The following is a 14,513-nucleotide window of genomic DNA, read 5'->3' on the forward strand; positions in this document are numbered from 1 at the left end:
TGTTTGGAAGGCTGAGCTGTATTCAAATGGTTGCAATCTGCAACTTCACCTCTAGATGCCACTAAATCCTACACACTGGTCCTTTAATATCGCTAGTTTTGACCAACACTCAGATTTTTCAAAGAGATTTAATTCATACGGATATAAAATGTAAAATTACAGGAAACCAATGACTTTACATGTGCTTTATTCAGAAAAGTATTGATAGTTTTGGATTATAAATACTTTTAATGGATTATGTATTGATAATTATTTAACAATCAATTAAATTTAAATCATTAATTGACTAAATATTACAGCACTGCTGTGTATGATACAGTTGTGTGAATAATTCAACTAGTGGTGGTGCCTAGTATGAAATTAAATTACATTACATTATCCAATAGAAAAGGTTGTTTTATGCGTTTGTCTTGTCACTTTTATATTATATATATATATTTTTTATTATTTTTAATCATATTTCACAGTTTAAATTATAAATTAACTTGAACTCAAAATTAAAATGGCACAAGGTTAACAGACGAGGGTCATTTCCAGTGGTAATCTGTTAAATAAATGGACCAGAATGTAGGGGGGGCTGGTGGGGCAAACATGGGCTGTAGGCCCCTAATGATGGGGCCTCAAATCAAGATTAGGTAATAATGCAGGCTTTGCCTTTTGGCCCCTCTAATTTCAGTACAGCATTAACAAACACATCTGTTTGTTAATGCTGGCTGATGGTTAATACACAGGCTTTCTGTTGACTGCTGCTTACACTTGAGGACTTGATTTGCAGCATTGCAGTCACACACTGACTCTCTTGCAGGTCTGTTTGTTCTGCTCTCCGGAAAAAGGGCTCTGATTCCAACCAGCTGTTTCCCGCCTCACACAGATCAGCTGCACACACACACACACACGTAGTAGGCGGAGGCAGCAGACACACACACACAGACACGTAGTAGGCGGAGGCAAGAAGCCACACACACACACATTGGAGGGAACCCCATCAGCTGTGGGAAGCAACACAGCCTGAACTTACTTTTATTTCTCTAACTCTATTCTTCAGATTACCTGATTTTGAAGCGGTATTTTAGATATGCGCCATTAAGGTGTACAGCGAGAGCTCTGTGCTTAGAAACGTGTATTTTACCAAGGACAGCAGAGGAGGAAGAAAGAAAAGAAAAAACACAGAAAACACGGACTACAGAAGGTGGCTTTGAAAGCATGGAATATTTCATGATGCCGACAGAGAAGATACCGTCCTTACAGCAGTTCAAGAAGACGGAGAAGGATGTTATTGGAGGTCTCTGCAGGTGTGTGGCTCCTTATTTCTTTTGTGGATACAAAACTGCTCGCGCAAAAACCTTCCCTCGTGTGGCTGTAGTGTGTGCATGTGTGTTATTGCAGTCTGACTTCACTTAGCATGCTAGCTGTTAGCCTCGCTGCGATGTCTTGGCAGCAGGAGCACGCTGGTGGACATTAGCTGCCTGCTGCTGCTGTTGGCGACGAGGAAATGAGACGATAGTTCAATGTGTGTCGTTACATTTGCTGACCGGGTTGCACGCAACAACCCGTAACGTGTGTTTGCAGCCGTTCAGCTCAGAAATATGTAAATCAGCGACATGAAATCGATACATTTGCGTCCACTTGGACATCAACCACGTGGTAGTTACCGTGTTCCCCGCCGCCTCGCTGCTGTACGAGAAATCATAATGTTTATAAAGACTCGCTGTCCCTCAACACTCACGGCTCTCAGCATGTAGTTGTGTGTGTTAAAGGCTGGAGCTGAGGCAGGCTCGGCTCTGATACAGTAGTTAAATACTGCAGACATGGTTGCGTCGTGTGCTAGAGTTAGCTTAGCGTGGCTAACTAGCTGGCTATCACAGCGCCCTCGCTCTCTAGCCGTACATTGTGTGTGTGTGTGTGTTGACTTGTGTTACTGGTGTGTAACAGCTTGGTGAACTGAAACATGTCGTCTTATCACGAGTGTAACGTCGGACAGATCTCCACCGTTAGTGGGAGACCAACGAGTAGCTAGGTGCTAGCTTGGTGCTAACGGTAGAAAGCATTGTTCTCCATGATGCCAGGGGGCCTGCTGCTGCTCCTCCTCCTCCTCCTCTTCCTCCTCCTGCTGCTGCTGGCGGAGTCACATTTCACTGCTGCTACCGTCCAGACGGCCCGACGCGCCCTCCGGCGGCCATGTTGGAGGTCGGCAGCTCCTGGCAACGACAGCTGACAACAGCTGATTTCAGTCTGAACTTTAAAGCTCGACACGTTTCTCCTGTGTGCGGTGTGCGATGTGGTGTTTAATCTGCGCTGTTTCTGGTCGAGTACCCGATATATTTGTGTCAGCAGTACATACTAATCCTTTACGTACATAGTGAAATGTGTAGTATGGTTACCAGAGCTCATACAAACAGGTTTTTCTTGCTTGGTGGTGATGATGATGGACTTAAGTCAATCTTTTGACATTTACAAAACTAATAATCTTTTATTTTGTAGTTGTTTCACCACACTTGTCACACATGGGTTGAACGTTAGACAGCAGTGTGGACTGAAACCTTCATTAGTCCTCATGAGCATCTCACATCAAGTGAGCATGTTTACAACAACGGTGTAATTGAAATGATCAAATGAAGCCCTAAATGTTGCGTGTGCCTGCGTCAGACTGCCTGTTCATCCATTAAAAGGGGTTTAACCAGTAGGATGAGATATATTTGCGAGTGCTGCTCCTAAAGCTTTCAAAGTAAAAGATAAAAACTGAGGCACAAAATGAAACCGTTTAATTGAAGGTCCCATAGGGAGTGTGCATACACAGTGAGGTAATGAAAGTGTTTCTGTGGTATGTTTCTAGCTCTTTCGTTAAGCTGACGTCACTGGCTCGTAAACATACAGGCAGAAATCAAATTTAGCTCGGAACATTAAAGTATGGCGGCACACCCACACACTCATTTGTGTAAAAATGAAAGAAGAAAAAAAAGGACACTTTGGAGCCATGTGAGCCGTGTCCTCTGTCTGACCCTCCTCCTTTTAGTAAACATCCCAGATCTGGTTCTTCGGGTTTGTTGTCTTCTTGGCACCGTGGTCATCTTCGGGCTTAATGGTTCACGTATTTCTCCCCCTGAGTAAATATGACGGAGGAGGTTTTGCCACCATGACGTCCAGCCTGGTGGGGGGTGTGTGTGTGTGTGTGTGTGTGTGTGTGAGAGAGAGTGAGAGGGGGGGGCACTGAGTTCAGCCAAACTCAAAGGCCTCCGTGCAGCTTGGCTGAGGAATGTAGAAAGGTCGGGGCTGCAGCCTAGTAAAGGTCCAGGTTAAAGGTTTAACGAGTCAGTCAGAGAGGACATTGTTTGTGTGTTTATGTGGCCAAGAATAGCCCAGTTGGTTTAGAGGTGCTTGTTGTTAACGGATTGTGCCAATTTAAATTCTTTCTATTTTAATCTTATGTCACAGTTTATATTATCTGCATTGCCTTTGATGTAAACAGCCTAATTTGTTTAAAGAAACTTACATCCTTTCACCTAAAACCCGACAAAGAAAAAGGATCAACATGTGCTTCAGAGGGGAGCTTCTGCCTTCTGATTGGAGTCTTCATAGACAGAATAATAACCGTGTCTCCCTTTTTGATCTTTCTCCCTCAGCCTGGCCAACATCCCCCTCAGTCCGGAGACGGCCCAGGACCAGGAGAGACGAATCCGCCGTGAGATCGCCAACAGCAACGAGCGCCGGCGCATGCAGAGCATCAACGCAGGCTTCCAGTCCCTCAAAACACTCCTGCCCCACACAGACGGAGAGAAACTCAGCAAGGTGCAGAAAACGCGCGTAGATCACGACAGCTTATGGCAAAACTTTAAATCATTTGGCTCAACTGTTGAGTTGTACAGCAGAAAGCTGAAAACGTTTGACACCTTGTTCTTGATGTGGAGTTTCCTTTCTGCTTCAGCAGCAGTTTTTGGGAGAATGTAATGTGATTGGTCGATGCACTCGTCTCATACTCCGCTTTGCTTCGTCCCTGCCAGGCGGCCATCTTGCAGCAGACGGCGGACTACATCTTTGCCTTGGAGCAGGAAAAGACACAGCTCCTGGCACAGAACAACCAGCTCAAACGCTTCATCCAGGTAACAGCATGGGCCATTTTTCACCATCATTGTGTCTTATTTAATACAGCTCTGGTTTACTACTCCCTATAAGTCCACAATACCAAACTGTACGGTGTCGTATCGATCAGGCCGCCATAGGGTTTCCCTCGTTTAAGTAGAGCATAAAAATGACCTGTAGAGATTTGAAACTTCATCACACTTAACTTCATGTTGCCCTTAGAACCATAATTGTCTGGTAAATGTATTCATTCAAATGGATTACTGTCAAACAGTGATGTACGTATTGTTCACAGTTTGCCTCGGCATTGTCGCTCTTCTACAGGTTGTGCTTCACTAGGCCACGCCGGTGTGTGGTGTGTTACGTAGGCTAAGGTTTAAATATGGTGCCTGTGGGAGGTGTGATGTTATATCTCTGTCAGCTGGTGATCCACCGGGGAGTGTGTTAGATGCTGGTTGAGTTCTTAAGGTCTATCAGAAGCACATATATCAAATAGGACAGTTTATCTAATACGACCTATGGAAGCATCATTACAGCCAAACTTTAATTTCCTATTTGCACAGCTTGTACAGTACTTTCTCAGTCTATGCGGCCGTTCCAAGCCATGTGAAAAATGTGTGTTTACCAGTCTCGTTTGTTTTCCATGCTGTTGGTTCACCTGGCGTTTTATTTTTCTTGCCACACCAGCCATTTGTTTGACTCAGCACAAGCAGAATGTGCTGCTGTTAAATAGAGCGGAAACTCCTCCAGTTGTGTGCAAACCAACTGGTTGGGTTTTCTAGCACCCCCACCCACATACAACGTTTAAATATGTAAATATATATGTTGTCTGTTTGACATTTAACCGTTCATGGCCTCCATGTCACTCCAGGAGTTTAGCGGCTCATCACCCAAGAGGAGGCGAGCAGAGGAGAAGGATGAAGGGATTGGGTCTCCAGACACCCTGGAGGAGGAGAAGGTGGAGGAGCTGAGGAGGGAAATGTTAGAGCTGCGGCAGCAACTGGACAAGGAGCGCTCAGCTCGTATGCAGATGGAGGAGCAGGTGAGACAACAGGGGGAGCAGAGGTTCTTCATGACGTGTGTCCATTTCCCTNNAAGACAAACAGAAACTTTAACAGGTAGTGAAAGAGGAACGTAAACAGAAGGGGAGTTGCATCATTTTTTGGGTTTCCAAAGTTTCCAAAGTTTGGTTTCATGAGTTTTAATACGTCATACTTTTTGTTATTATTTCTCTAGGAATTATTCTTGTAATAATTGTATATTTACACAGTTATTAGGTTATCTTGGATATGTTTCGCTCTGCTCTTACACATGTACTCTGTGTCTGTGTGCAGGTGCGATCTCTGGACACCCAGCTGCACCCCGAGCGCCTCAAGGTGATCACCCAGCAGGTGGAAGAGGAGCAGGCAATCCTCCAGAGCCAGACGCTGTTACGGCTGCAGCAGATCCACGCCGCTGACAGGCAAACACACAGTCCGCAGGTCAGAAACACACACACACACACACTCTCACTGAAAAGGTAGTAGGCAACTGTGTTGTAATTTCCAAAACCTTAAGACTCTGCAGTTTGTTGAAATGGCGTCTGAAGTACTCTGGCGATTTAAATCACAGTCCTATGTGAACACACACTCAGGTTTAATGAACACATTTTCATTTTGTTCATGTTTTGTCTGTCCTGCAGGTGCTGGCTCCTCCCACTCCCCCAGCCCCTACCCACCACCCCACGGTCATCGTCCCAGCCCCAACACTAACCCAGCAACCCCATCATCACGTCACCGTGGTGACCATGAGCCCGTCAGCCCACACCAGCACTGTGTCCACGTCCAGACAGAACCTGGACACTATTGTGCAGGTAAGAGTTAGTTTAACTTTGTACTGAAGATCCTTTTTTACTGTCGTCTTTATTCCAATTTCCGATACCTAATTAGCCAAATTGAATTAGTTTAAAGAGAGAAAACATTTAGACTTAAAACTTAACGACTTTTTGTCGACTAATACAGCCGCCAAAATAAACACTGGTCCTCATTTCATAGTGAGAACAGTTGTCTCGGAGCGAACTGAATATTTGCTGCAGCCTTCAGTGTTTTCCACCCTCTGCTTTCAGGCCATCCAACACATCGAACGCACTCAGGAGAGGAGAGCGAGTGCCGAAGAGGAGCAGAGGCGAGCGGTCATCGTCAGTCCTGCCCACGTCGCCATGGACACCGCCTGCTCGGACACAGACACCGACACAGAGGGGGAGGACTGCTCAATGAACTGATCCAACCCCATGAACTCACACACAAAACACACAAACACTTAAAATACCTACTCACTGTAAGATTCCCTCCAGGCGCTTGACTACTTTTAAAAAAAAAAAAAAAGAAAAAGAAAAAAGAAATCTGTCTTTGGCATTATCCAAACTCTTAAATCCAGTGGTTAAGCTCTGTCTCAGTCTCGTACTGTAAAATCTCTGAAGATTGAAAACATAGGATGGTCAGCGTGCAGAGGAGGCCCTGTGGGATTTCTACCCCTCCCCCCCAATGTCAGAGCCGGTCTGTGGCTACTTGAAAACTTGAGGGCCTCCTCGTGTAAAAAGCTATCAGCGTCAGTCCGTCCTTCTTGTGTGTTTATGTGTGCTACGTAACAGTCGCAGTATCACAGTTACCCGTCGTCTCTGGCACGCTGACAGTGTTATTTGTGCTACAAATTGATGGAGTCAGTACAATGGAGAGTTGAATGTAACAACACAATAAGCAAGCAGCTCCTGATTCTCAAAAGAGGGATGGAGTTGCAGTTATTTCTTCCCCTGTCTTAATTTGTTTGGTTTTTTTTCTTTTTGTTTCCTGGTTGTCCAGGTGATATTCTAGTGCCACAAAACCCAACTTAAACTACAACAGAAGGCATTTCCAAAATTTAACAAGTTTGGGAAAAAATTTAAACTTAATTGCAAAGCTAATTTGAGGATAGATGTTGAATGAAATCATGTCTGATTTACTTGAAAAAAAGGTTGTGTTTTTGATATCTAAATAAGCCCTTAAAAATAAGCTGTTGAACAATTTACATTGATCGTCTTTTGGTTTTAATGTTTCTCATGTTTGTTTTCACTTTTTTTTTTCTGTCAGGGTTACTGAATGTTGAAGGTAAAAGATTTTGTTATATTGAGATTAACAACTTAAAATTGGATGTTTGTCAGGTTATAACAGGGAACCGGAGGCCTGGAGATGAATTTTACAAAATGTCTGATTAAAATTTTAAATTGGGCCCTTACATATATCTACTGGTGGCAGTGGTTGTGCACCGTTAACCTAAAAAAAACCAGGTTTTTAAAAATAGAAGCACATGTTGATTGGTTGCTGGAACACACATTTTCAGTTTCAATCTAACACAATTTGTCTGGATCAAATGTAGTCCTTTTTGGCTGATGTGTAAATCTGAAACAGATTTCCATGATTCACAGGCTCCGTGTACATGAAGGCTTCCGGTTTTCCTTCAGACTTCCAGTCTATCTTCTGGTCTTGGATTGTTGATTTCAGTGACTATGCACTAGAGTTGGTATTTATGCAATTCCATCTTCAGTACATTTGTTGGTGTCATTTATACATGAGGGGCAGTTATCTATGCACCGTTGATAGGTGTGTACATTACACCTACAGTATATGTTTGAAACAAAGAATGTAGTCTCTACTTGCAAGGTGCTCTTTGTCAACCTGGGGCTCTGCTGACCAGCAGTGCGCTCAGGCCCAAAACCCTTTGTGTAACTTCACACTTGATCACGTTTATTACACGTGTCTGAATATTTTTGCTAAAATGATATGTGTCATTTCCCCATCTGAAAGTGCTTAGAGAGTAGAGGAGCAGGGAGGAGTTGTGTCTGATTACAAATGACAACATATATACATATAGAAAACCTATAAAACACAGGCAGGCCACATCTTACTGAACTCCAACACAAAAAGCATAAGTGTGAGGAAAGAAAAGCTCTAGCTGGGAAACAGCAGCTTTATTGTGATACTAAGCACGTACTTGCAGATCGATGTACATTTTCGGTGCATCAGATGCCACAAAAAGTCCAGAACTCTAATGAAAAGCACTGAACTGAATTGCAGATCGCTCCCCAAAATCTCCATCTCTCTCTAAAATGCACCAAGTCTGTCCACCTCATGTTTCATTGCTTATATATTCTCTCGGGAATTTGACTGGAAATCCCTGCTTCGAGCCTCCCTCCTGTCATACTCGATTTGATATGCTGACTTGATGCTGTAAACATTCCTTTTTATTTGGATTTGTATCTGTCTTTTGATCTTTTATATGTTCTGTTGCCAATTGAATGCATGTTACTAATAGCTGTTTTCTCTCTCTCTCTCTCTCTCTAAAGCGGGCTTTTGTTTTGACATTTTGTTTCCTTTAATTGCGGGTTTCCCTTTCTTTTCCATTAACACACGACTGATGTGTTCAGTGTGAAACTGTCTTGTGTGAGATGCGTGGACACTATTCACTCACTGACATCAACTTTGTATCTGGTTAGACAAGTATTTTTCATGCCAAACTGGGGGAAATTCTCATTTTGTTTGTGAAACTTTGGGGGTTTGGTGTTTTGCTGACCAATGGTAAGAACTGAATTTAGGCTAATGTGTGTTTTTGGCCAGCTAAACACTTTTCCCCAAACGTTTCTGTACATTGTGTTGCAGCACTGCTGTCTTTTTGGTGGAATTTGAGATATTTGATATGAAGCACTTGCTGTTCTGTACTGCCTGAATCAATGATGAGGAAGATATATTTTTTTTTAGCCATTTATTTTTTGTAAACTCTTTTGCTGTGACACAACAGCAGTTTATTATGTTCTGCTCTTCTGTCTTTTCATCTGTCTTTCTTGTCCTGTTTTCCATTTTTGGTGACACGCATTTTTTATATTTTTGTGATATTTTTTTTTTTTTTTTTTTCCCATCAGTCCAGGTCGATGAGAAGCTGTTATATTTTGTTTATAAAAACTTGGGTAAACAGGCCTTTGTAAAGATGAAAAAAAAATAAAATTTGTACTTTTTTTATTACACCCCTCTGCCTCCTAGTTTAATTCAGTGATGCATAATATGAACCCCTTTGTCCACCAGATGGTGACATTGAACGACTCCTCATTTGGCAGCAGCAGCAGTGAGGGGACGTTGGATTTGCAGCCCGTTGTTCAGATTTCAGATAAAAACGGTGGCACACAGGCTTCATGTTTTACAAAAGAATTACCTCTTTATCTTCTGAGCACTACTGAATGGTATTGATAATTAAAATGTTATCATTAACATCTCTTGATATCAACAACTTGCACATAATTAGTGACAAGATTACAGGACTACTACGTTATGGTTTCTTACTGCTTCTTTCTGCTCTCAACATTCCTGATTGGTACAGGCAGCTGCTCTGACACACAATGGCTGATTTGGCTGCAGTTGCTGGGTGCCACCTCCACTGGCATGCCCTCTAACCTTCAGCCAGAGCAGTATATATAGCTGGGAGAGATGAGGGGAAGGCCCCTGGCAGCCAAAATGAAGTCTCTGCTGTCTGTGTGCTGCTTGCTGTCTCTGCTGTCTCTGTCTGCTGCAGGTATGGTGGAGGGCAATGGGATTTGGGTGAAACCGTTTTAGTGCTATTGGATTGAGTTATTTAAGCAGGAGAGCTTGTGAAATGAAAATGCTGATCCACTGCTGCCAGAAAGCTACATTATGTATTTGGTCTGTGTCTTTGAACACTTGAGAGCTTTGTATGTCTTGCTAAGAGTTGACTGCGGACGATGATTTTAACGTCATTAATGAAGGGAAGGTTAAAAAATCCGTGTCTTTTTATGAGTTATTTGATTTAATGACTATAAATATGCAACTAAATTAGTTGCATTTATTACCAATGAACTGATCATTTTGCTTCCTGCCAGTTTGAGGTTGTCTTTCAGTGTTACACAGAGCCTCCATTGCCTCTTTTCTGTATTGTATGGCCTAACGTAGCAAGATCTGGGTTGAAATAGGTTCCAAGTTTTGACACACGTCTACACACTCAACAGCATACTTAAACTCAGCTGACTGGGCACGAAAATTGTGTCGTATGTTGTTGTGGTGCAGTGTGGAGCCTTTGTGGCTGTACAACAGAAAAAGTCTGAGGTGTGACACCAGCTGCTGGAAACTTTGCTGTGTGCTGCTTACTCTCTCTGTCCCGGAGAGAAACACAGTGACAGCAGTAACAGAGTGACTTGGACTCACTACGAAGAGTCACACTCGCTGCTGCAGCCAAAGCAAAAGCTGGCTGTAATTATATGTTTTCCCTCTGGATCTCTTTCGGTTTGACTGTCTTTTTCACAGCAGTTGCACGCATGTGTGTAACTCTAACACTCAGTGCTAAAATTAGGGTTTTTGCATTTGATGTTTTGCAGGCGTACTTTTAAAACCACCTCAAATGAATGAATAGGTTTTTTAAATGACAGGTCGGATATTACAGCTTTGACATTAGTGATACATAATTAAACTATAAAGGTTTATGCATCCCAGTTGTTGCTCTGCTTGTTTTTACAGGTTTTACAGACTGTTAAGTGACTTCATGCTTTGTTAAAGCTGAGGCAGAGAATACCCTTGTCTGTCCTTGCACTGGTTCATTTTGGACTCTGCAAATTGCCGTAGTCAGGTGTCAGGCGTCAGTCAGACAAAGTCACCAGATACTGTGGTCACCAGTGCCACGCAGTGATACGCATCTCTTTAAGACTCTCTGGAATGCACACACATCTACATCATGTACGCATACAATGACTTGAAATGACTTGTAACGAGATCATCATAAAGTTATACACAAGTACAAATACACTCCATGTGGACGACTAAAGTCAGTGCTGCATTAAATGTCTCAGCAAAGCTTCATCACTCCCACTCCGCTCTGTCTGCTGAGCTGCTAATCTGTCATTTCAGTCAGCAGGGTCCATGTCATGGGGATGTCCCAGCTAAAACAGGCATGATAGAGCACAGCAGAGGGCATGTAGGACTAGAGTTCAGTAGCCAAAGAGTTGGACTGTTAGTCAAAGATAATCAAGTGCTATTAAAAGTTGTGGTAAGATAAAGGCAATAAAAGCCCCAAAAAATACCTTTTAAAAAAATAAAAAGTTGAGGTAAGTGGGAAAGAAAATTGAAGTAGTGACGGAGCTCAAGTGGCAACATTCCCCCTCCATACATCCTATTTAGATTTGTGTGAGTGTGTCTCAGGAAGTTTGAGATTTGACAAAGATAGCATACACAATTATGAGCTAAAAAGGTGTTACAGGTTTATTAGCAAGAGAGAAAGAGTGTCTGTGAGCATTAGGGGAATAAGAAAATATCACCTTTGAGTATCATCATTTTTGTTTCATTATATTGAATTGATTCAGGGAAAAGAAACAAATCAAATACATTTTTGTGCTTTTGTATTTATATATTGTATTGTTTTTTAATGAGCCAGAAATGCAAAATCAGTGCTGGCTGCATGTTTGTGTTCCTGTGCACGTTTGTTTTAGGCACTGATGCATAAAAAGAAGAATAACCGATCATTCATTGCGCCTATTATGCTCGGATTACACGGTAGGCAGGGTGCATGTCATCGGTACTAGTGCTGACGCATTTATTGTTCCTGGTCTTTATAGAGATACTGAGTCACACACAGCCCAACACTGTTGCAGGGAATGTGAGCAATAGTGCGGCAGAGTTGCAAACCAGCCTCATGACAATCACAGCAAGGACAAGAGTGCTACACTTCCTGAAAATAGGAGTGGAATTATTCCTCCTTCTTTTCACCCTCTGACTCATTGTGGGACTATTTCTGTCTCAAAGATGTACCATCCAGCGCAGGCACCTGTCCCACTCTATCCCCAAAACACTGTGCTGTGCCCAGGCTTCACTGCAGGGACAGCAGGAACCACCAGAGAGGCACATTACACTCAACTTAATGGTGGTAGAAGCATACTAAAGATCAGCACACTACACTCATAAGTCTTTATACACAGTGTGCTGTTTTTGGGATGGACACACTGACAATAATTTGATGCTCAGTCAATGTTTAGAACCAATAAATAATTACACACCATATGTATGCTCGAGGCAAATTCAGTTATAACAATGGCATTGCAAATGAATGTAAGCAAATACTATCAAAAATCACATTTTAGAGCTACACTAATCAATATTTTATTATTATCAATACGTTACACGGTATAATTATTATAATGTGAAAGTAATTATATAATTAGAATTATCACCCAACTGTTTCCTCACAGCTCTACAATGCACTTTAGTGTTTTTTAGCTCATCGGTTTTACAGGCTGGAACTTCACTAACAGTTTCACTCTCACGGCTCTCATCAACCTTGTTTCTGCTCTCAGTTACACTGAATGTGCATCCAGGGGTATATAACTGTACCATCAGAGTACCCAGACAGATAGCAACCATCCCATCTGGTGTCCATGTGTGACAGGACCACAGTTTGACTAGTATACAGGACCATGGGAATATTTACATGTAAACTAACAAGACACAATTTACAGTCACACTAGTGGGTCTGTGATGGCAATGTCAGCATGCTAATATGCTAACAGTGACAATGCTAACAGTGACAATGCTAAAATGCTGATGTTTAGCAGATTTAATGTTTACCAAGTTCACCATCTTAGATTAGCACCTAACACAAATAGAACTGCTTGGGGCTGATAATTAATTTTGCAGCTATTGGATCATAAACCAAAGCATTGGACAAAGCAATGACCCGATGATGGCACTAGAAAAGTTAAGAGATTACCAAAGTTTTTACAGTTCACCCTGACAGAAACATGAATGTCTGAACCAAATTTCGTGCCAATCCTTCCAATGTAATTATGATGATTATGATATTTCACTCAAACCATAAATGTTAACCTCAAGGTGGCGCTAGAGTAAAGTCAAAGTTATCAGGATTCATCCTCATCCTATTTTGAACATCTGTATAAAGTGTCATAGCAATCAATCCAGTGGTTGTTGAGATTTTTCAGTGTGGACCAACCAATCAACAGACCCACATACCATCCCTAAAGCCATGTTGCAATCCTGATTAAAAACAGAAAACCTACTGCTTATTTGGCTTTCCCAACTAATTCAGTAATCTTAGCAAAAAAAATGTCCCACAATTTTATTTTCACTTCTATTCTTTCTCTCATATTTTCTTCTCCCAAGGTCACATCTTTCTCATCTTCCTAACTGTGTTAACTTAAATTTAATTTAGCCATCACTGGCTACTACCACAGCAGAAAATGATCTCTCCACTTTATCTACAGAACTATTTTGAGGCATGCAGTGTAGAGAAAAGCCTGTAGAACAACTGGATGTAGAGGCCTTGTGGTAATGTTATTTTTAATTAGTTGTTGTACATTTTAATGTCATACATAACATATTTTAACACTTACTGTAGAGATATATGTACCTAGCATTGAGCTCCCTACGTAAACCAGGCAATCAATGAATCAAAGTCAGAAAACAATTTGCTTTATTCAATAAAACATAAACAAACTAGTAAATGGTCATTAAGGACTGACCTTGTTGGGTTATACCACTTAACTTTGGCAACCCATCTTCACCAGCACACTTCAGGATTTTGGCTGCTGCTACTGTTCATGTTACAACGCAGACGATGCTGTAGCACTATGCCTTGGACAACGTTCAAACCTCCCTCATGGCTCGATCACAACAGCATTACCGAACTCTGTCCTCGTGAATTTCAGAGGCCGGACAGGCTCATACCTCGACCTCTGCCAGCGACAGCGAGGGAGTATGAGATTAATATTCTCACTTATCTGCTGAAGTTGTCAAAATAAAACTTACATAACAAATCTGGCTTGATAAAGACCAGAAGACCTTTGCACCCCAAAGTTCTGGAGAGTTGCTTTAGCCAATTAGAATGCATTACCATTGGTCTGGCCAAGCACTCGCACTTAACAGTGACCTGCCATGACCAGATTCTTAAATTGGTCTTTGCTTTTACTTGAAATAAGACTAGAGAGCTGTCACTTTTGGTAAAAGTCAAGAGCAAAACTATGATCACAGTCACAGAAAACATTACGGAACAAACCTCTTCATCTCCACAGTCTGCATATAGTGTGGATCCTCTGGGAATATAAATGTGATGTTCTCTGGTCACTTTTTCCCTCAGGAGGGTGCTAAGCTAACAAAGCTTCCAGATACAAGAGGTGACAAGCATCATCATGAGAACGACATGGTTTCATGTGTGACTCAGGGCCTTAAAATAGGTCAAAGAATCTGTCATTGAGGATGGCACAGGAAAATTAGAGAACATGGAGTCCTGCTAGCATCATTTAGGATAGCTAAACCAGCATTAGGCATTAATCTATCCTAAAATATAAATGTATCTTGATTTAGAAGCAGCTGATCTTGGTTTGGTGGACTCAGCTTCAAGGCTTTATACTTATATTTTCA

The 14,513-nt window shown here is 42.0% G+C and overlaps 2 protein-coding genes across 4 annotated transcripts in view; both read left to right on the forward strand.

Annotated features, from left to right (window-relative positions):
- The first annotated feature begins 946 nt into the window (after positions 1-946).
- On the forward strand, positions 947-9,109 carry LOC118327587 (transcription factor AP-4-like). 3 transcript variants are annotated; one of them, XM_035661003.1, is made up of 7 exons: positions 947-1,292; positions 3,621-3,786; positions 3,999-4,097; positions 4,949-5,119; positions 5,412-5,558; positions 5,759-5,929; positions 6,182-9,109. In XM_035661003.1, the coding sequence occupies exons 1-7, from the start codon at positions 1,204-1,206 to the stop codon at positions 6,335-6,337; spliced, it is 999 nt and encodes a 332-aa protein (XP_035516896.1). In that variant the 5' UTR covers positions 947-1,203; the 3' UTR covers positions 6,338-9,109. The 3 variants fall into 3 exon arrangements, with proteins under 3 accessions (XP_035516896.1, XP_035516897.1, XP_035516898.1); XM_035661004.1 differs by lacking the exon at positions 947-1,292 and adding an exon at positions 1,401-1,510; XM_035661005.1 differs by lacking the exon at positions 947-1,292 and adding an exon at positions 1,517-1,644.
- A 409-nt stretch (positions 9,110-9,518) lies between these two features.
- The window catches only part of LOC118327586 (sarcalumenin-like), an 18,444-nt gene continuing 13,449 nt past the window's right edge, over positions 9,519-14,513 (forward strand). The window contains exon 1 of the mRNA XM_035661002.1: positions 9,519-9,651. Within this exon, the coding sequence (XP_035516895.1) occupies positions 9,567-9,651 (85 nt within the window). The 5' untranslated portion in view covers positions 9,519-9,566. The remainder of the gene's footprint in view (positions 9,652-14,513) is intronic.

This window comes from Morone saxatilis, unplaced genomic scaffold, assembly GCF_004916995.1.
Source record: "Morone saxatilis isolate NCDOM2014 unplaced genomic scaffold, NCSU_SB_2.0 Contig17, whole genome shotgun sequence".
In the NCBI taxonomy this organism is placed as follows: domain Eukaryota; kingdom Metazoa; phylum Chordata; class Actinopteri; family Moronidae; genus Morone; species Morone saxatilis.